The sequence below is a fragment of the Sturnira hondurensis genome, unplaced genomic scaffold (genome assembly GCF_014824575.4).
Source record: "Sturnira hondurensis isolate 20B ecotype Veracruz unplaced genomic scaffold, ASM1482457v3 Scaffold0025370, whole genome shotgun sequence".
Taxonomy (NCBI): Eukaryota; Metazoa; Chordata; class Mammalia; order Chiroptera; family Phyllostomidae; genus Sturnira; species Sturnira hondurensis.
The window spans coordinates 7,653,541-7,676,719 of record NW_028098001.1 but is presented as its reverse complement, the minus strand read 5'-3'; the positions used below and the strand labels follow the sequence as shown (position 1 = coordinate 7,676,719).

At 37.6% G+C, this 23,179-nt stretch overlaps 1 protein-coding gene across 1 annotated transcript; it reads left to right on the top strand.

Moving 5' to 3' along the window:
* Positions 1-17,381: 17,381 nt before the first annotated feature.
* HTR1E (5-hydroxytryptamine receptor 1E) lies at positions 17,382-18,809 on the top strand. Its single transcript, XM_037039379.1, has one exon. The coding sequence runs from the start codon at positions 17,561-17,563 to the stop codon at positions 18,656-18,658; it is 1,098 nt and encodes a 365-aa protein (XP_036895274.1). The 5' UTR covers positions 17,382-17,560; the 3' UTR covers positions 18,659-18,809.
* The last annotated feature ends 4,370 nt before the right edge of the window (positions 18,810-23,179 follow it).

Below are 23,179 nucleotides of genomic sequence, written 5' to 3'. Positions count from 1 at the left end.
TAAGGGTTCCAGTGTAGGAGCACCAAAAATAGAGACTTCAGTGTCTTGTTTTTCTCTAAAAGAAAGTTTTTGAGACAATTTGATCCTTGATATGTCCTTAAAAGGTGTTAAAATGGTAATCAAAAGGAGAAAACTTTGTGAGACTTTCTTATACTTAAATCATTTAGCATTTCTAATTACATGTAGAAGGAACATCATAATATTTTCAGAACCAGTGAGGCCTCTAAAGTCTCAACTTGGTCGTAGATATTTAAACAAATACCTTAAAGAATGTCAGAAATAACCTCACAAATGGGGTGGGATTTGAGTGCTTTGGTAAAAGAATAGGTTCAAAAGAGAAAAGGAAGTGAGGAAAGGTGTGCCAGGTCAAAGAACTAGAATAGTGTTAGTTTGTAGACAGTGTCAGGCTATCCTATGGCTAGGAATGACCAATTAACCTGTGGGGAGGTGGAGTCCTCTTATGAGCCTAGCTTCACTTAGGCTGTGAGTCAGACAAACTAGTTCTGTCTTACGTGATGAACTGTAAGCACCTCAAGACAAGGGCCATAGTCATCCTTTAACTCCAGTTGTGTCTGTCCTATTGAAAGCATCCACCCAGGTTTGGAGAATTGAGTAGAACTGAATGTGTGCATTCACTTCTTATAAATTCTATGCTGAACAATACAGTAAGGGGAAATTTGTTTCACGTTTTTGTTTGTTTCTTTGTTTTTATTGATTTGAAAGAGAGAGAGAGGAAGGGAGAGTGAGGGAGAGAGAGAGAGAAACGTTGATTTGTTATTCCACTTATTTATTTAATTCTAGGGAAGTAAAAAAAATAGCTTTTCAGATACCAATCTTGGCTGATTACTAGTTATTGATCACTATCAGTCATAACTCTGAGTGTAGACACCACATCCAAATCAGCTCAGCGCCCCAGGTGCCAGGACCCAGAGTTGGAGTTTGTATGACATGAAATCATTTGCCTTTTCTATTGTATCTGAAGTACTTCAACTGTAGCAGTTTAAAAAGAAAAAATAAATACAATCCTATAATATTTACAGAGATATCATTGCCCTTCCAAATTCTGATTAGTGCGACTAATTCCAATAGACTCTTTCAACACTTTGCTGGAAAATAGTGAAATCTAATTAACTATATTCTAGAAGGGACTGGCTGATAATAAGCAACTAAAAGGGTTCATCAGGGGTAAGAAGAAACATTAAAAGTCCTCTTAGCACCCTTAATAATCATAACATTAAAGGAGGAAAAAAAGGAGGCAAAAATTGACTAAATGAATATTGTAAATTTGGGAGTCAGACAACTTAACTACAGGAAATTAAAAACAAAAGGAACAAAAACACATTTACTTTTTGAGGCAAGAGAGTCAAATACAAAGTAAACAAACAAATGTAGGACAAAAAGCAAATATCCAGGGTGCATGTGTTCCAGCCCTGCCCCCGTACCCACAGCAAGTACCACTTGTCATCATTCACAAAAGTCTCAGGCTGAGCTTAGAGGCAGCCTTAGAAAATTCAGCCACTGGTACATGAAATGAGGCTTAGTTTTCATTCCCAGTCTTATCTCTGCTGCCAAACTGCACCTAAGACTTTATTGTATGTGGAAAGCCAAGGGTTCTCCGTGGCACAGGTAAGTCTAAAAACTTGGCAAGTTTAGCAATGAGGCAAGTGAACTAGTCCCATGCGACCTCCCAATAATAGTGAAAGAACAAAAAAAATCTCATCTTTCTATAACACTGTATAAAGAGCTTTGTCAGCACTGTCTAATAGAATTGGGGACAGTAATAGAAATGTTACATGTTTTTATCTAATCACGTGTGACGATTGAACATTTGAGAAGTGCTACTAGTATAACTAAAAAATTGATTTTTTATTTAATTTTTATATGAATAGCCATGTATGGTTGCCATCATGGTTACCACATGTATGTATTATCTTTTTTGATCTTTACAATAACCTTGTGAAGTAGGTAATTTCCACTAAAAAAAGGAGGAAAAGAAGTGCAAAGATATTAAGTGACTTACCAGTGTTACAGAGCTACAATGTGACCAAATGTATACTTGGATTCAATTCTTTGGAAATCTGAGTTCTCAGGTGTTTTTATGGAACCTCATCAAGCTCAAGGCAAGTATGACTTAAAAGAGGACCACCCCCCAAAACTAGTAATTCTACACAACCCACTAAAACTTCACGATGGGTGGTGCACTGCAAAGACTAATTGGAAGTCTGTAAGCCGACAAATGCCACTTTTGTGCAACCATCAGAAGAAAGGACTCTTTTACAGCAAAAGAAGTAGCCGGAGTATTAACACTTTCTTGCACCAATTCCCCAAACTCAGACTCCCACAGAGTGATGCAGAGAGGGCCAGATGACTCTCCCATGTAGTGAGAACATTACAGGTTGCATACTTCACTTAGGGGAGGCAAGTCTTTTATAATGGGCAATAAGCATACTGCGCCTTTTTCAACAGGGGCAGGATGCTTTATCATACTTGACAGTAAGCATGCTTCCCTTTCCCAGTCTCTGTCTTTCAAGGCTATTCTTTATACAAATATTCTTGAAATAATAGCCTAGAACAAAGTCAACCCCAAGACTTACATAAATGTGAAAGACCACACAACTCCCATAACAGGTGACAAATTGAGAGGAAGCCAGACAAGAAGAGGTGGCTAAATATCACCATGAGAGTCGAAGTGTAAAAATAAATGTGCATGTCTGATAGATTCTGTGTTCAAAGTTAAAAACATAAAAGTAATGTTAAAACCAGAAAATGAACATGAAAGTAAATTTTCAAAATAACAATATTACATAAATGTCAGGAATCCTTGGCGTTGTTATTGGGCATCAACAACACATTTATAAATATAATTTCCCCAAAACTAGAGACTACTTTTCTCTTGGAACTGAAATATAAATATATGCACATAGCCCTCTTCTAGCCATTGAAAAATCCTAGCATAAAAATCATAGGATGTTAGACCTGAAAGATAATCAGAAATAATGAAGTCCTAATTACACAGATAGAGAAACTGAGACTCAAAGGCATGGTGTTTCTTTTTTCAGGGACACACAAACTACCATCAATAGATCTGAGATGCATTCACAGGAAATCTGTACTCTTTACCCTTTCATTTCCATACAACACACTCTTTCTTGCTTCTCAATCTGAAGTACGTTTAGAAAAAAAAAAAAAGATGCCTGAAAACCGCCCTTTGTAGAACATACTCTTAGGGGCAGCTGGAGCGGTAGCAGGTGATCTGAGGTAACAATCTTGCCTGGGTGGAAGCACAGTTTGAAACCTTATCCCCGCGAGCAGCTTAAATACTCATTCCATCAGATCTGCCACAAAGGCACATTACACTGCAGAAGATTTAAAATAAAAATCTATGCACAGCACAGGAAGGTACCTAGATCTTCTCTGAGGAATTGAGGTCTTCAATTGTGTCACTAAGCTGAGACAAAAAAAAAGTCATTTCATTTTTTTAAATATGCTAATACAACCTCAAGCACCAGCTAGTTTAAATGATAAGTACTTCATAAAGTTCATTTTTATTGTCAGCTGAGAAGCAAGTAACACTTCCACAGGTGTCCTTCGTATTGAAAAGTCTTTATTTGCCTGCAACAGAAACTCTCAATTGACCAAGACCTTATCTGTACTTCAGAGGACAGATCGTTTGCCCCCACCCAACGCCTTTTAAAAAGATGTAGCCTGTCCACATGGGACAAAGAAAAACAGACTTACAAAAGAGACAGAGCAACAGGAGCTGACCAAAGAGCTCCCAATGTCCAAAGCTGGAACAATTTGAACAATGAACAAATAATGTAGTCTTTGGATTATAACCCAGAGTAAAATAAATATCCCTGAGACCACAGGACACAAATAAATAATATAGGCATCAACAGCCCTTTTCTAAAGGTAATTTCCTCAAAACTGGTGGCTACTATCCCCTTGGGATTAAATCATAAATGTATACACATGTAAATATAAATTATTGAATAAATAAATAAATAAGTGGTGGAGAAAGACAAATCTCCTTACAGAAGAATTCTAAATAATATATGTACACATTTTTCCCTCCAGAAAGTGGAACTTAATCTCCCACCCTTAAAAGTATGCTAGATTTATAGACTCAGTTCCAAAAAATAGAGTAGGGGAAGAAAAAAATAGAATCCTGGCAAACACTACTTTAACCAATTAACAGGAAGGCACTTCACTTCCATGGTGTTCTTTCCAAAAAAACCCACACCCCAGTCTAATCATGACAAAAAAAATCATACAAACCAAGATGGGACAATCTATAGGATACCTGGTCCATAAACCTCAAGACCATTGAGAAACACAAGGATTGAGAAATTGTCACTGACCAAAGGACACTGAGGAGATATAATAACTAAATATAATGTGGCATCCTAGATTGAGACAGAAAGAGGATATTACTGAAAAAAAATGGTTAAATCCAAATATAGTCTGAGTTCAGTTAATAGTAATAAATCAATGTAGCCTTCTTCATTCTGATAAATGTACTATAATAATGTAAGATGTTAACAATGGACAAAATAGGTGAGAGGTGTACAGGAATCCTATTATCTTTACAACTTGCCTATAAATCTAAAACTATACCAAAATTAAAAAGCAGATACTGCAAATTTATTTTATTTGTGTTCCTGCCTGGAGCTTGGCAGAGTTTTAAAGCTAATGAATTGCCAAACCCAAGAAGTACAGGTAAAGGAGGCTGTGGAAAGCCAAAAGAGTGCAACAGCCAGGAGTGGAGTGACAACAGATTGTAGGATGGAGGGAAAAGCAATGCTTGTTCTTCACTGAACAAACTAAGTGGTATTTGTGTAGTCGTCCAAGACGCAGAATATGTTCTGATCATAAAAAAACTGAAGCCTTCCTTTTGAGGTCAGCAAAAGTGATGAAGTAAAAGTTCAAATCAAGAAGCCAACCAGCGTTCATAGAAACAGAAATGTGGGCTAGCTATCCAAAAATGACTACATTTAATGGTTAAAAAAAGACAAATGAAAAATGTAAGTTTTAGACAGAGTCCTCAAATTTGGGAAATTTTTCTAAATTCTCTTTATGAGCTATTCAACATACTATAATAATATCCAACTTGTATATTATCACCATCAAAGTAGTAAAACCATTTGGCCAATAAATTCTATTAAGTTCATGTTCTGCAGTCCTGTAAATTACTTTCTATTTCTACTTAGGCATTTAACCCTGAAGATTTCATCCCCGAACTAATCTCTCCCCTTCACCCAATACACCTGCACACCCTGGCCTCATTAAAGAATTCTCAACCACATTCTTGCTTTTGGCATCTTTTCTGGATTTGTCTTCTAAACAATCTTTTCGAATTGACTTTGTGAAAGAATAAAACTGACTTGTGAGGAAGGGGATATATACCTGCTTGCCACATAAACTTTATGTCAATATGGAACATTACCTGTGTAACTTGCCTTTTTTCTCTTCATCTTTGCTTAGAATCTTAAAACTGTGTTTCCAAAAGATCCAAGAAATATATGGGTATAGCATGTGGTATGGCTTTTCTTAAAAACCGATCTTAAAGTCTGATACATATGAATGTGTACTAAGGGACCATGTCAAGTGGGCTGACAAATGCGTAATATTTTAATCAGTATATATTGGGTTTGCATTACATTTCATCACTTTTACAGCTGAAGAATAAATTTTAAAGGGATATACCAAACATTCAAAGACACAAACACAAGTAAATACCCCTTAGTTAATATGGAGATAACAAATCCACTAGTATGTCAACTCATGAGCATGCTCAGCAAACAATAGCTTGAATAGCTTGAGTGTCTGGAACTGTGCAAGTACTTTGGCCAGTGGTATCTCATTTCATTCTCCTTATAAATAGGTAAGATACAACAGATATAATTATCTTCATTTTTCAAATCGTTAAAGCAAGCTAACAAAGATTGAATCACCCAAGAATAGCTGATATGTTACTTAAGTTAAGTAATATTAGTCCCTTTCACTGATAAACTCCAAACTACTAGTAGTTTAACAAAATAAAATGTTATTTCTTACATATATCACAATCTAATGCAAGCCAGAAGGTTAGTATTCTGGCCATTCGGGGACCCAGGATACTTCTGCCCCATCCACTGGTGGATAGAGACTGAGCGTAGGGACAGTGCATTAGAAGGTTTTGTAGACCAGGCCTACACGTGGCACATACCACTTCTGCTTACATTCCCTTCCCCCCCAAATCCCCCTATTCTGTTAACAGGGAAAGGCTGAATGTTTTCTCCCTAAAATAAAACGTAAGATAGAGACTTCCGCCAAGATGGAAGCATAGGTGGAAACACTGTGCCTTCTCCCACAACCAAGTTTGAATACAACAAAGGTTTGGAGAAATAGGACACACCCAAAGACCAGAAAACGGAATTATATGGAAGTCAGACAACTACCAACCCTTCAACAGGGACGGTAAGAGAGGCGGAGCCAGCAGCGGAGCAGGGCTGGGCAGGACAGATCCCCTGACCTAGATGCGCAGGCAGCCGGGAACCAGTCGGGGTGCGGGGCAGCCTGACCGTGGTCACACATTCGCGCACAGTGAGACGGACCACACAGGCCCCAGGGGGCGAACCCAGTGGTGGAGGGCTGACGGCGGTGGCACACTCGCATTCAGTGGAACGAAATGCGTGGGCCTGGTGACGGTGGTGGCTGTGGTGACAGTGGGGGCCCCGGCAGCAGGCGGCAGACGGGAAGCCATTGTCCCTCTTTGACCCCACCCCCACATACAGCGTCACAACCCAGCGACTGAGTAGCCCTGCTCTGGTGAACACCTAGGGCTCCGATCCGGCTACTTAACAGGCACAAACAGCCCGAAAGATGGCGCAAGAAGAACTCAAAGTCCCAGAGCCAATAACTCTAAGCAACCAACAAATTGCCAGCCTCTCAGAAGCACAATTCAAGACACTATTTATCAGGATGCTCACAGAACTGGTAGATTACAGTCACAAATTAGAGGAACATATGAAGGCTAAACTAATTGAAATGAAGGGAGATGCACAGGAAACCAATAGCGATGGAAAGGAAACTGGGACTCAAATCAATGGAATGGACCAGAAGGAAGAACGAAACGTCCGACCAGAAAGGAATGAAGAAATGAGAATTCAAAAAAATGAGGAGAGGCTTAGGAACCTCCAGGACATCTTTAAACGTTCCAACATCTGGATTATAGGGGTACCAGAAGGGGAAAAGAAACAGCCACGAGTGGAAAACTTAATTGAACAAATAATAAAGGAGAACTTCCCCAGTCTGGCAAAGGAAATAGACTTCCAGGATATCCGGGAAGCTCAGAGAGTCCCAAAGAAGTTGGACCCGAGAAGGAACACACCAAGGCACATCATAATTACATTAGCCAAGACTAAAATGAAGGAGAGAATTCTAGAAGCAGCAAGGGATAAGGGGACAAGTCACCTACAAAGGAGTTCCCATCAGACTGTCAGCNGGCACAGAAAATAGCATAGATGGTAGGCAGAAAATGGATGGGGGGAGGGCGAGAATAGTGGGGGAAATATAGAATCTAAAGAACTTGAGACACGTGGTTATAAACTAAGGAGGGGAGAATGGCGGGGGAGGGAGTGTGGGGGTGGAGGGGAATGAAGGAGGGGAATAGAACAACTGTAATGGTATAATCAATAAAATATATTTTTAAAAAAAACAAAAACGTAAGATAAAGATAGACTAATAAGCAACATAGTCCTAGAAGGTCTAACTACATCAGTAAGGCAAGAAAAGTCATACAGATGAGAAAGAAGAAATAAAAGTATTTCAATTTGTAAATGGCATGATCATCTATGTAGAAAATTTCAAGAATCTACCCAAAAAGTCCTATAACTAGCAAGTGAATTAAACAAGGCTGATTAACACAAAATCAACACAAGAAATAAATGACATTTCTATATCATAAAAAAAATGCAGAAACTGAAGTTAAAAACATGATGCCATTTATAATAACTCCAAAGAAAATGCAATACTTGGTAAAAATCTAACATGACATATATAGGACTTTATGCTAAAAATTACAAAATACTAAGGACATTAAAGGAAACTTGAAATAAGTAAAAAGATGGTAGAATTAAAACCAAGCACATCAGCAATTACATTAAGTTTAAATAATCTAAACATCCTAATGAAAGGGCAGAGAATATCAGGCTAGATAAAATGCAAGACCCAGCTAGAGGCTGTCTATAAGAAATCCACCATATATAAAGATTAGAAGTAAAGGGTTAGAAGTAACCCTTTAAAGGTTAGAAGTAAAAGGACATAAAAAAGATATACAGTAATTAAAAGAAGGCTGGAGTAGCCACTCCGGCCTTGTATATATTAGTATACAAAATAAACATCAGAACATAGAATATTATTAGGGACAAATGGACATACAAAAAATATATAGTCAATTCATCAAGAAGACATAATTCTAAATATGTATGGATCTAATAACAGACCTTAAAAATACATGACTCAGAAATTGATAGAACTAGAGAGAAATATCGGCATACCCACAACTATAGTTGGAGAGTTTAACAGTTATCTCAATAATTAATAGAGCAAGTTGACAAAACACTGGTAAAGCTATAGAAGGTTCCAACAATAATGGAAACCAAATCACATGGAACAATCACAGAATACACATTATTTTTAAACACATATCACCAAATTAGATGATTAGCTGAGCCATATAATAAGTTTCAATAAACCTCAAATGATTGAAATCATACAGACTCTATTTTGTGAGCCTGAATGTGATAGAATTAAAAATCAGTTTTAAAAGAATCTGTGAAATCCTTAAATATTTTGTATAAATATATAAATATGTATTATTTATAAATATTGCATAAGCCAAGTAAGAAACCATGAAAATATTAGAAAATATTTTTGACTGAATGATAAGAAAAAAATACAAATATTAAAATTTTAGGATGCACCCCAATGAGTGCTTAGAGCAAAATTTATAACTCTAACTATATTGTTGGTGAAAAAGTTTTAAACTAATTAATAGACCAGAAAAAGAAAAAGTAAAAAAAGAAGGAAATAGTAAATACGAAGGCTGAAAATAATTAAAGAATAAGTAATAGAGGAAGCTGATTCTTTGCAAAGATCAATAACATTTTAAAAATCCTTACCTATACTGATCAAGAAAAACCTAAAATTATCAATATCAAGAATGAAAGAGCAAATGTTACTATATAGTATATTACAAGCATTGTAGGGATATGAAAGGAACATCATGACCAACTTTATGACTATAAATTTAAAACTTAGATAAAATAAACAAATTTCTTAAAGGACATACATCACCAAAAGCAAAATAGAAATAAATAGAAAACTTTCAAAGCCTTATATATGTTTTAAAAATTGAATTTATAATTAAAATCTTCCCATAAGGAAAACTCAAGATTCCAAGGATCCACAGCTACATTTCATTAAATATGTGCAAAAGAAATGACATCAATATTTTCAAACTTTTTCAGAAAGTTTTTATTTTATTTATTTTATTTTATTTTATTTTTTTATTTAATTCTTGTTCACGTACAGGTCAGAAAGTTTTTAAAACTGATTTTAAGTATATTTCATTGATTATGCTATTACAGGTGTCCCATTTTACCCTCCCTTTATCCCCTTCTACCCTGTACACCCCTCCCTCCAGCATTCCCTGCCCCCCTTTGCTTATGTCCATAAGTCAAACATATACCAGTAAGTTCCTTGGCTTCTCCATTTCTTATACTATTCTTAACCTCCCCCTGTGTATTTCGTACCTACCAATTATGCTTCTTATTCCCTGTACCTTTTTCCCTATTCTCCCCCCACCCCTGGACCCTCCCCACTAATAGTCCTCCCTGTAATCTCCATTTCTGTGATTCTGTTCCTGTTCTAGTTGTTTGCTCAATTTGTTTTTGTTTGTGTTTGTGTTTATGTTTTAGATTCAGTTGTTAATAACTGTAAGTTTGTTGTCATTTTACCATTCATATTTTTATCTTCTTTTTCTTAGATAAGACCCTTTAACATTTCAATTAATAAGGGCTCCGTGATGACTAACTCCTTTAACTTGACTTTTCTGGGAAGCATTTTATCTGCCCTTCCATTCTAAATGATAGCTTTGCTGGATAGAGTAACCTTGGATGTAGGTCCTTGCCTTTCATGACTATGAGTACTTCTTTCCAGCTCCTTCTTGCCTGCTAGATTTCCTTTGATAAATCAGCTGATAGTCTTATGGGCACTCCTTTGTAAGTAACTGTCTCCTTTTTTCTTGCTGCTTCTAAGATTCTCTCTTTCTCTTTAATCTTGGCTAATGTAATTCTGTGCCTTGGTGTGTTCCTCCTTGGGTCCAACTTCTTCGGGATTGTTTGAGCTTCCTGGACTTCCTGAAAGTCTATTTCCTTTGCCAGATTGGGGAAGTTCTCTTTCATTATTTGTTCAAATAAGTTTTCAATTTTTTTGCTCTTCCTCTTCCCCTTCTGGCGCCCCTATGATTCAGATGTTGGTACATCTAAAGATGTCCTGGAGGTTCCTAAGCCTCTCCTCATTTTTTTGAATTCTTGTTTCTTCTTTCTGTTCTGGTTGAGTGTTTATTTCTTCCTTCTGCTCCAAATTGTTGATTTGAGTCTCAGTTTTCTTCCCTTCACTTTTTGTTCCCTGTATATTTTTTAATTTCACTTTGCATAGCCTTGATTTCTTCCTTTATTTTGTATCTGTATTCAATAATTTCTTTGAGCATCCTGATTACCCGTGTTTTCAACTTTGCATCTGATAGGTTGGCTATGTCCTCATCACTTAGTTCTTTTTCTGGAGTTTTGATCTATTCTTTCATTTGGGGCATGTTTCTCTGTCTCAGGCCACCTTTTACATTTTAAGGGGCAGAGCCTTAGGTATTCACCACAGCAGGACAACCCACTTTGCTGCATTGTGGTGCAGTCTGAATGAATGTTTCTTCTTTAACTCCTTGGTTGTTGAACTTCCATACAGTTCGATTTTCTGGCAATTCTGCTTATTTTTTGTTTTTAAATTGGCTGTTTTCCTCCTTTTGGTTGCACAAGGAAGCAAAGCATATTTGCCTACACCTCCATCTTGGCCAGAACTCTAAAACTTATTTTTAAAGACCACCATTATTTTGCTATCAAAACTAGGCAAGGTAAGTACAGGAAAAGAAACATCCATGCAAATATCTCTCCTAAAAATAAACATAAAAATTTTTAACAAAGTATGAAACATGCCAGATACAATAATATTTTAAAGGACAATACACTATAACTAACAGAGATTTTTCCAAAAATGCAAGACTAGTTTAATATCCAAAAATCAATTACTTTAAGTCACCACATTAACAGAATAAAGAAAAATGTCATAAAAATCATCTCAATAGCAGAAAAAGACAGATTTAATGAAAATGAAATATCCTCTTATTATAAAAACTATTAGCAATTTAAGAATAGAAAAAATTCCACTGAAACCAATAAAAGACATGTAAAGAAAAAATTTGCTAATAATGATGAATTATGAACATTTTCCCCCTCTGATACTGAAAACAAGGTAAGAATATCTACTTCTATCACTTCTACTCAGCATTTTACTAAAATACTAGTCAGTATGATAAGGGAATACAAAAAAAATAAAATTGGAAAAGAAATCAAACAGCCTCTAATTGTAAATTACATGATTTTTTTCATAGAAAAATCATGACTCTACAAATTATTTACCAGAATTGATGCGTATTCAGCAAGATACTAATTCAAAATTAATATCCAGAAATCCATTGCATTCTCCTATACAGGCAATAAAAATGGAAATTGCAATACAAGAACCACTTACAAAAATATCAAATATATTAAAATACATAGGGATAGATATAAATAAATATGTGAAAAATCCTCTACATTGAAAACTACTAATGTTACTGAGAAAAATTAAGGATAAATGAAGAATGCTATGTTTTTCATCAACTGAAGGACACATAATATTGATAAATTTTAATTCTCCTTTATTTATTTTATAATTTTTACACAATCCCAACTAAAATTTCATCAGGGTTTTTGTAGCAATTCACAATTTGATTCTAAAATATATATGGAAATTAACAGAATCTAGAATACCCAAAACAATATTGAAAAAGAGCTAAGTTGGACTCACATCACCTGATCTCATGACTTACTATAAAAACAACAATAGTCAACACAATATTCTATTGGTATAAAAGTAGGTCAGCAGAACAGAAGAAAGGGTATTGAATTAAACTGCCACATATTTAATGGGGACAGTCTTCCCCATAAAAAGTGCTGAAATAAGTAGACACCCATATAGGGTAAAAAATAAACTTCAACACCCTTCACATGCAAATGTAACAATTTACTCAAAATGGATCAGGAAATGTTGGTATGAAAATTCAGGAAATTGGTACTTGTACACAGAAAGCAAGAAGAGATGGAAGAAAGAAGCAGACCACTCCAGGTTGGTAGGTGGCAGGCTTAATAAACAAGAGAAATTACAAATGAGACTTGTTTTGGGCAGCTGCAAGACAAATAGGTTGCTGTACCTGCCTTAAAAGTTTATGTAGAGGCTATAGCGGGATTCAGTTACATACAGCATCCAGATGGTCTAAACAACACACTGCTGTCTCAACGATGCACCTTTAAAATTGCTCCAGCTGTGAAAACAGTGGGCAGAGATACATTCTAAGCACGGTATCGGGTAAGGAGCCTCCCATTGCCCAGGTCCAGCTCTCCCATCAACCAGCAGTCCTGCTCTCTCTGACCACCTCCAACATGAACATAAAATCAAAAACTATTAAACTCTTCAAAGAAAATATAGAAAAATACTTTTATGACCTTAAGCTTGGAAAAGACTTCTTAGGACACAAGGAGCTCTGATCATAAAGAAAAAGTAGATAATGTAGACTTCATCAAAATTAAAATCTGCTTATCAAAAGGCACCCTTAAAAACTACAAGGCAAACCACAGAATGGAATACAATGTTCACAAAACTATTTTTCTGACAAATGTTTTTATACGTGGACTTGTATCCAGAATATTTAAACTCCTCTTTAAATTCTATGTACTCTGTCTTGTTTGAATTTTTACAATGATAAACCACACATATGGCCAAGTCACAATTTAAATAAGGAAATAAATAAGAAAAAAACCCCACACTCTAATATCTCTTATATCTTCCTTTGCTCCCATTGAAGATCTAATTGAGAAACATATTTACTATCCACCCTTCCTTTGCTTGGACAGATAAAGAAAAGTCTTTATGAAGACTGAGGAAATGAATTTAACCAACAATTAGTGAGATAAAATTAGTAATATGGGAGCAATCTGTCATTTCCAAAATAACAAATGAAGAAATTGGCACATATTGTAGATTTTTTCTAAAAATGATTTGGAGCAACTTGGACAAAATGAAAATAATAAAAAAAGAGGTGAAAATATGGTGAATTATAAATAGTTATTGATAACCCACAGAAGACGGTAAAATTAAAAGTGAGTTGAGTGTGCACACGATCTCATCTCTTCGGTGCTCTGACCGTCACTGAGGCTCTAAAGCGTCCTGGTGAATGAGAACAGCATGCACTACCAGTTTGGTTTAGAGTAGTTCTCTCCTACTCGTTTTAATGAAAAACCATTGAAATATAGCTTTGGAATGAACTGGTATTTTCCAGGTCATAATTAGAGAAGAAACTGAAAGTCACAAGCCCTTGAGAAGTTCTTGCATCAACTCCAGATATGTCCATTTTAACTATGATTATGCAGTTAATCTTCCATTCTAGTGGACTAATACAAGTTTGGTGTGTTGTTATTAATATTTGAATTAGTTCTGCAGCATGTGTTTTGAATTAAGTGTTATTATAGTCCCTCTTTTCTTACTATGTGAAAAACTAGAGACTTAAGGGATTTTCAGGTGCCATTTAACCAGCATTGTTCTGATTAGAAATCACACTACCTCCTTAGGAGTTGGTAGTCATTGTAAAACCATGTGTTATTTTCTTAAGAAGACTAGAAAGAAGATAAGACCATTGAGGCTGGGTCATTTCCTGAGTGTGCCTGTTTCTTTGGCCCCTTCACTGCCTCCAATATGATCCCTTATATTGCTCAAGGAATTCTTACCTGGGGCGCCCAAGCCCCACTGACTACCAGCCTCCTCCATTACTGCTTTCCTGCTTCTTCTTTTACATTTCACTCAGCCCAAAAATGTTCTTTGTCCCGATATAAAGAATATTGAGTGCAGCAGCAAGCAAAATGACAAATGACCTGGGTAAAAAAGACAATCTTCAAACAGCCTTGACCCCACATCTCCTCCACAGTTGCTACCTTATTTCTCTGCTCCCCTTGTCAGCAAAACTCTTAAATTGCTCTTACTCACTTCCTATTTCCTATTCTTTCTTGAAATCACATTCAGCCTTTCATCTCCACTACTGCACCAAACTGCCCTTGTCAATGCCATCGATGTCACTCATATTGCCCAGGTCAATGATCAGGTTGTTGGCACCCACAGCCTGTCAGCCATATTTACACCACTGATCACTCTGTTATTTGTCACATCTTCTTCACGCGGCCTTGGGATGGAATTCTCTCTCAACATTCTCCTCCACTTCACTAGCTGTTCTCTGCTTTACGGGTTCCTCCTTCCCTACCCGACCTTCAAACAGAGAAGCGCTCCAAGGCCTAGATCTCCAACCTGTTCAACCTGTCCCCGCTCCCCAGGTGAGCTCACCCTGCCTTTCAAAAGAACATATTGTTAGGAAATAAATGATGGCAAGTTGAACGTGTGCAGGAGTTTGCAGTGACTCACAGCCCAAGGAAGGAGACTCAACTCCTACTCTAAAAGTCAAGGGCACAAAATAAACCAGTAAGTCATGTTAAAGAGCTAACAATGTAGTTCCCTCCAAACTGCAGAGTTTTTGCTAATTTCACTAGAAGCGGTTAAAAAGATGAATCAGGCACACATCCTACCGCCCAGAAGTATATAGTCTGCTGGGGGGTGGGGGACAAGAGGAGGATGAAAAATAGTTTACAAAGTAGGAACAAAATGGTGTCACCAGAGAAATGATAATTAGGAGTTATGGGAGCTCAGATAAGCAGAACAGCTTTTAAAGCTCTATGACACTGTATTATTTCTGATTATTTCTACTGCATGCTTTCAAAATAACTACATTTCCTAATTGCCTCTATTACCAAATTGAAAATTCTAAAGTGTTCTTTCTCTTACTCATGCTATTCTTTATACTCCATCTTGTAATCAGAATTGGAAGGCCTTTTAATTGAGAACTATTCTTTCCAGCAAAACTCAAAAACCCAAGAAAAACATAACTATGGATTACTATTTGCAGCAAAAAAAAAATATTTAATTTTGTTAAAGAAAAACAGGTCAAAATTGAGAAATAAAGATATCGGACAAAGGGAGAAATATAGAAACTGCCCCAAGCAGCTAGCAGCTGGCTCAGCTGTAATTCTGAACCCAGATAGGTCTGATTCAGAGCCCAAACATTTTCAACCTTTTAGCCCAAACTCAAATTAATTTTTTTGTTTAAACTTTTTATTATTTTATGTCTCTTAACTATAAATTTTAATATTATACGTGTTCTAACTTTCTGTGAGATACTATGTGATCAGCAAAAAAAATTTTTTCTCTGTGATATATTTGACCAGATCAAAAACAGAAAAATCTTTTTTCATTGCTGTAAGGAGTACTAAAACCTGAAGTTAGTAAAGTGTATTTTTTATTATTTATTGTTTATGCTATTACAGTTGTTCCTGCTTTTCTCCCTTTTCCCATCTCTATCCAGCCCCTCCCCCTCCACTCTATCAGTCAATCCCCATATCATTGTCCATAACCATGAATTCGAATTTAAATGTACATTTAAACTGATTATATAAGGGGGGCAAGGTACCAGTGGAGGAAAAAAACATCCAATTTACAATAAAGAGGAGATTGTTGGTGGAGCAATTTCCCTGGAAGAACTAGAGAAACAAGACATCCAAAAGTGGTGAATCTACAGCAAACACTATAAAAGCAAAATGGAAACAGAGAGGCAGTATGTTTCTTGTTTAAACTGCAGGAAGATACAGACTGTCTTTAAAACAGTCACCCTATTTCTGGTCTTTAGTAAAATCATTATTATTTTCTTTCATTCTCGGTATCTAAAAGGTAAATGACACCTACTTCCCCTCTTTTCACCCTATGGTCAGGAGAAATTAAATCCTGAGCTAGAGGGATAGTACACCTAGAGTAGAGATTTTGATTTTTGCCCCCTGACCTCCCAACCCCACTCCACCCAATGACACTCACCACTTTGACTCCTGTTCCATGCACGCCTCGCCTGCTCCTGCTCTCATCTTTTGATGAAATCATTGTATCTGTAAATCCTAATCTACATCAATCTATGTCCCTTCCTAAAACTGCTGAAACACCAGTTTTTCTTTAAAGTTCCTGGACCTAATCCCATAGAGTCTAATAAGAGGATTTGATTGGCATTATAACCAGCAGCCATTAGCTGTGACTATCTCTATGGTGAATTGTGATTGTCTTGTGAATATACATTTATATTTGACTTTATGTTTTAAAAATTCCTTACAGCTATGCATTTAATAAATGTCTCTCTCCTCATTGACTACTCAGCTTAATCACAGCTCTCCAATAGATAGATTAGATGATAGTTAGATAGATAGATAGATAGATAGATAGCACAAATATTAACCAAAGCTAAACACATTTTTTAAAATGCAGAGATCTTTGGCCTTAGTGATGATACCGTTTCACAGTCGGTTTACTGCATTACTCTGAGAACAATTTGTCATAGACATGAAAGTAACATGATATGCTTTTTTCCTCTCTTTTCTCCAAAGTACACAGTGGGATATATAAACTGTCAGAAATAATTAACAAAATTGGACAATCCCACTGAGACACTAAAATATCTCCAGAGTTGAATATTTGCTATGAAACTATAAAATCTGGTCTGAAGGCTGCTTATTATAAATAATATAATGTCTTAATGTAATGGTCCCAACTTTTTTCAAGCATAACATAATGCGAATATGTTTCCAAATGTTTTTTAAAAAGCCTTTTATATATATATATAAGTGTGTATCACGTATAAAGAAGAATAAATATAAATAAGAAAAGATGGACTAAATTTGATAATGTCTTTATCAGAAAGAATTTTGGAACCTAAAAGAAAAGTAATCTTTGAGGAATAATGTAAAAATGAAGTTTACATTCAGAGAAGAAAAAGAAAATTATATCAAAATTGTATAAAATTTATGAATACCAAAATATTACCATGCTTTCCAGGAAGAAGAATATGGCTTTTCATGTGTTAACCAGTAGCATACTGTTTTCCAGGAACCCTCCACTCAGAAGAAATGCTGTGGCACCTCCCTCTACCCACCCAAAGTGGAACACAAGAGACTACCTAGCTGAAGAAACTGCAGCCTTCTTACAATGAGAGGTATTAAAATCGAAGTAGCTTCCGGCTGAAGGAAAATAACCAACCATCCTCCACAGTGTACACCGGAACGGGGAAAACATGAACATCACTAACTGTACTGCAGAAGCCAGTGTGGCTGTGAGAGCCAAGACCATCACTGAGAAGATGCTCATTTCTATGACTCTGGTGATCATCACCACCCTGACCATGTTGCTAAACTTGGCTGTGATTATGGCCATCTGTACCACCAAGAAGCTTCATCAACCTGCCAACTACCTGATCTGTTCTCTGGCCGTGACAGACCTCCTGGTGGCAGTTCTAGTCATGCCCTTGAGCATCATGTACATCGTCATGGACAGCTGGAAGCTAGGATATTTCATCTGTGAGGTGTGGCTGAGCGTAGACATGACCTGCTGCACCTGCTCCATCCTCCATCTCTGTGTGATTGCCCTGGACAGGTACTGGGCCATCACTAATGCTATTGAATATGCCAGGAAGAGGACCGTCAAGAGGGCGGGACTGATGATCCTCACAGTCTGGACTATCTCCATCTTCATCTCCATGCCCCCTCTGTTCTGGAGGAGCCACCAGCAACCCAGCCCGCCCCCTAGTCAGTGTGCCATCCAGCATGACCATGTCGTCTACACCATTTACTCCACTCTTGGGGCATTTTATATTCCCCTGACTTTGATACTGATTCTCTATTACCGGATTTACCACGCAGCCAAGAGCCTTTACCAGAAAAGAGGGTCAAGCCGGCACTTAAGCAACAGAAGCACAGATAGCCAAAATTCATTTGCAAATTGTAAACTTACACAGACTTTTTGCGTGTCTGACTTCTCCACCTCAGACCCTACCACAGAGTTTGAAAAGATCCACACGTCCATCAGGATCCCTCCCTTTGACGGTGATCTGGATCACCCAGGAGAGCGCCAGCAGATCTCTAGTACCAGGGAGCGCAAGGCAGCACGCATCCTGGGCCTGATTTTGGGTGCATTCATTTTGTCATGGCTGCCATTTTTCATCAAAGAGTTGATTGTAGGTCTGAGCATCTATACCGTGTCCTCTGAAGTGGCTGATTTTTTGACATGGCTTGGTTATGTTAATTCTCTGATCAACCCTCTGCTCTATACAAGTTTTAATGATGACTTTAAGCTGGCTTTTAAAAAGCTCATTAGGTGCCGAGAACATACTTAGATTGTACAAAACCAAAAGGCATGATTTTGACCAGCCTGATGAATGGACATGGGTAAGGGGTGCAACATCTTAATTCTGGAACATAATTGGTTCAGGAGAGTTTATAAGTATGTATGATCTTGTTTTTTGTTTGTTTGTTTGTTCTGTTCTGTTTGAGACTTGTTATTTGATGTGCTGTTTGCTACTCCTGGTCTTATTTGTGGTATATAATTTCAAATAAACGTCATGCAGAAACAGATATTTCATAGAAATAATAATAAGGTAAACTAGTAAATACTTTTTATTATTTTGGCCATTTCAGTTAACCCTGCAATTAAAGAATGCCAAAATAAATCTTCATTTGCAGAATTTCTTATTACTTACAAATCAAATGTCTGATAACTTACCCTCATTTGGCATTAAATTTGAGGTTGCAGCTCCAAACACTTACAAATTCCGGGGGGTATTGTGTGACTACATAAAGCATTAAAAAAGTGGTGTGCTGACATCTACTGCTTGCAGATGTGAGCTAAAATCATTTACTGTGACTAAATAGCTCACTCCTTTCAGGTGCAAATAGTACAGATGTCAAGCCTTTTCTGTTCATGATTACATAAGCTTCCTCCTTCCCTGAGAAGAACCTGGAATGAATACACTGGCGCTTTCCTAGGTCTATGATTATGAATATGAAACATAAGCAAGAAATAACCTAAGCTTACTGTGGTCAATGTGTTGCTACATTACCTGAAAGACACGTGGGGTCTCCCATTCTAAGAAGTGTCCCAGCTAAGCCTCAAACACACTCTGTCACTCTAGCAGGATTAAGGTGAGAGTACAAATTTGAAGAACTGTTAAAGCAGCTAAGTGGGGCACAGTGATTAAATAAATAATATTACCTGAAGAACTTTGTTGGAGAATGTTACTCGTTAAGTTACCAGCTGTGAAATTAAAAAAGAAAATTAAAAGCTGAAAATCTATGTTTCTAGCAAAGGCCACCCATCAGGAAATGAGCATGGAACTGTATCTCCTGAAATCTCTGTAACATCCATGCCCTGGGGCCGGGAGGCTGCAGGTAGGACCTGAGGCCATACTGTGGCCTGACTCAGCCTCCACTGGCCAGGAGTGACCACTGCAAGTGACATGGAGGAGATCACCCCTAAATCAAGAGTGACGACAGAAAGGACTGAAAGTCTGTAGATGTTTGTATACTCCTAAGGAAATGACTGTTTTAAACCTCTGCTCCTGATTTTTCACTCACAGCTCCTCCTCATCTCCACAGTCCCCACAGATCATTTCTTCTCTTGGTTTACTGAGAAGACATTGATCTGCCCCCTCTCCACCTCCGTGTCTTAGCCATTAAGTCTATTGCCCCTCATCTTGCTCCTTTCTTCTCTCTCTCTCTCTCTCTCTTTACCACTTTCTTTCTCCCTCCTACCCCTTCTTCCTCTACCCAGTCTTCTTTAATCTAACCTATTAACTTGCTCTAGTCTCGTGGATAGTAGAGTAAACTTCTTGTGGCCCAATTTCCCCCTCAAGTTCTCTCCTAAATCTTCCACCTAAGTTTCTCCAATCATCAATCCACTTGTTATGCTCCACTTCCAATGAATTTTCTGTTCTATGCCATCTGATTATGCCTCTCCCAGTCCTTTCAAAATAGATCTCCCAAAGTCATCAGTGACTTGCCAACAAGCAATTCTAGTAGTCTTCCCTTTGAGTTTATCTACTTCCCATACTCTCACCGATTAAAAGAGCTAGCCATCCCTTTCTTGTTGAAGCTTATGCCTTCCAGGATATTTTACTATCCTGGTTCTCCTACTACTTCCTCATTCTTTCTCTTCCTTTTAGAGGCTTTTTCCTTAGCGCTCACCTCCTGTGTGTTTGTGCTCCATCCCAACCTCCATCATTTCAACAACTAGTTCTGTGCCTGGGGCTCTTCAATGTGTGTCTTTAATTCTGATCCTTCTCTTTCTCACACTCCAGACCCATGAATTAGGTATGGTGAATATCTCCCTATAACGACTCGGTCAGTGTCTCTCTAATCTGAACTCATGCTCATTTCCCGCACTCAGACCTCCTCCCTCCACCTGCTCAGTCTCAGATAACAGGACTACCATGCTTTTTATCACTCATATTAGATAAATATGATTCTTTCTCTTTGTGGCTTGTCTCTCACATCCAGATAGTCTTCACTTCTTGTCCATTTACAGCTACAGAAATGTTTGGTAAACATTTTGGTATATTTTCTATACCCCATTCTTGTTAAATATTTTGGTTCTCTCACCTGGACTAACCTTTTTATCTGATCCACCTACTTGTGGGCTCAACCTGCAACTCTGCCCCTATACACCTGCCAGATATAGCTTCCTCGAACAGTTGTTCTCAGAGTGGCATCTCCAGACCATCTGTATTAGCACCACCAGAGAATTTGCTAAAAACGCCAAGTCTAGGACCCCACTGAAGACCTACTTCATCAGAGTTCTGAGCGTGGGGTGCCCCATCAATCTCTGTTTCAACAAAACCTCCAGGAGATTCTGGTGCACGCTGAAGTTTAAGAATCACTATCCTAGCGTGCACCATTGATTTTTCATTCTAGTACTCAAAATCTTCTACTATTTTCCCATCAGTATAAAAATGAATTTAGAGTCCTTAGCATACTATTCAAGGCTCCTTTGCTATGTAGCCTCAAACTCCAGACATGTCTGGATATTTCCTTATTTGCTGAATTCCCCTAATATTTGTTCCCACTGCTTCAGAAACCTGACCCCATGGCTTCCCACCTTCTCCCACAAATCCTTTATCATGTAATTCAACGCAATCTCCTCTGTCAAGTCTTCCTGAGATTCCCCTCTCTCCTTTGTGACTATGAAAGTCCCCTCTTGCTGCTCTTGGCTCCCACACAAGCTCATTTGTGTCTCTGTCACTCTGTATGTCCTATCCTGTAGTGCATTTGTTTGTGTGTTTCTGCTGTATGCCCTAGTAGATTGTGAGCTCCTTGAGGGCAGAAACTGTGTCTGTTTCCTCTCTGTATCCCAGGGACTCCTACTCTGTGTTACACACAGTAGGCACTCAATAAATGTCTGTTAATGTGAAAATTATGTGCCTGGAATAGAAAAACACAAATGTGCCATCTTCTCTCAGTGAGAAAACCAAAATTCCAAAATTTCATGGTATAATACTGACTTCCTTTCCCCCCAAATTCCCAGCTTTCTGCCCCCCCAAAATGTGAAGAAATGTTTTCACATGGAAAGAAAATGGACTTTTCTTTGAATATAAATGAATGTCGTATATTTGTTAAGATTCAGGCTAAGCTACTGTTAAAGAAGAGATCCCCAAATAAGGAGCTCAAACCAGATAGTTTCTGTCTCTTTTACATGAGACTCAAGAGGTAGGAGGGCATCCCAGAGTGAGTGGGAGACTCTGCTCCATGAAGCCATTCAAGATCTTGAGTTCCTTCCATCTGTGGTTTTGCCTTCCCTCAGCGCCCCCCATCACACCCACATTCCAGTCCATAGAAAGGGAGAAAAGTAGAGAGCAAACTATTCCCTTTTAAAGAGGTTGTACACATCACATCTACGCATATTCTATTGGCGATAGCTTGCTCACCTGGCCACATCAAGTTATAAGAAAAACTAGGAAAGTAAAGCTCTAGCTAGGCAGCCATGTGCCTTGCCAAAAATGAGAGCCTTATAACAAAAGGAAAAAGGAGAGGATGGATGTAAAGGAACAATGAACAGCCTCTGCCACAAGAGGATATTGGATTCTGCCTGTGCTGTTCAAATAGTACTGGGCAAGTCAAATGATTGCCCAGCTGGTGGTGATCTAGGTACAAGGATGTTGAGATTTAAACTGCAGGGGATCTGACTGAGATTGTGCATTGGCTGAAAATCCAGTATTTATCATGACAATAACATCTATAATATCTAGAATTTGTATCAGGAACTCACTTGCTTTTCCATCACCCTCCACATATTATCTTGGCAATTATAAGAGTTGTCAGATAAAAACAAGAAGGAGATGCATAACTAATTTTCACTTACAGCCTCTTTCCAATTTACTAGGTAATTCCCAATCAAAGCCATTTCTCTCACGCCTATCTCTGCCTTTAACAAAGAAGAATCTATATAAATTTCTTTTATTAATCAAACCTAATGAAAAATCTGTTGTTTGGCTTACTCATTTAACCCATGGTGCTAGCTGCTACTGACCAGTATTGCCCCCTTGAGAGAAGTAACGGAACTGCCTGATATGGTCAGTTCTTCCAGTGTAAACATTAGCCGGTTAAAACTAAACCCCAGAGGTGAAATTTCCATTACCTGCATTAACTAACAAATTAGGACTTCATGGTTTGTATACTTAGTGAAAGAATTCTTGGACATACGTCATGCCCTTGGAAACCTGGTAGATGCTTTGATTTTAATTGGTGGCAATAAGAAGCCCTATTAGCATTGCTGCCACTACCTGCTTTGGAAAACTGTATGGACCTCCTATACATAGTGAACTTCAGTTTGCAAACTCGGATCATTACACACAAGGTAAGTTCCC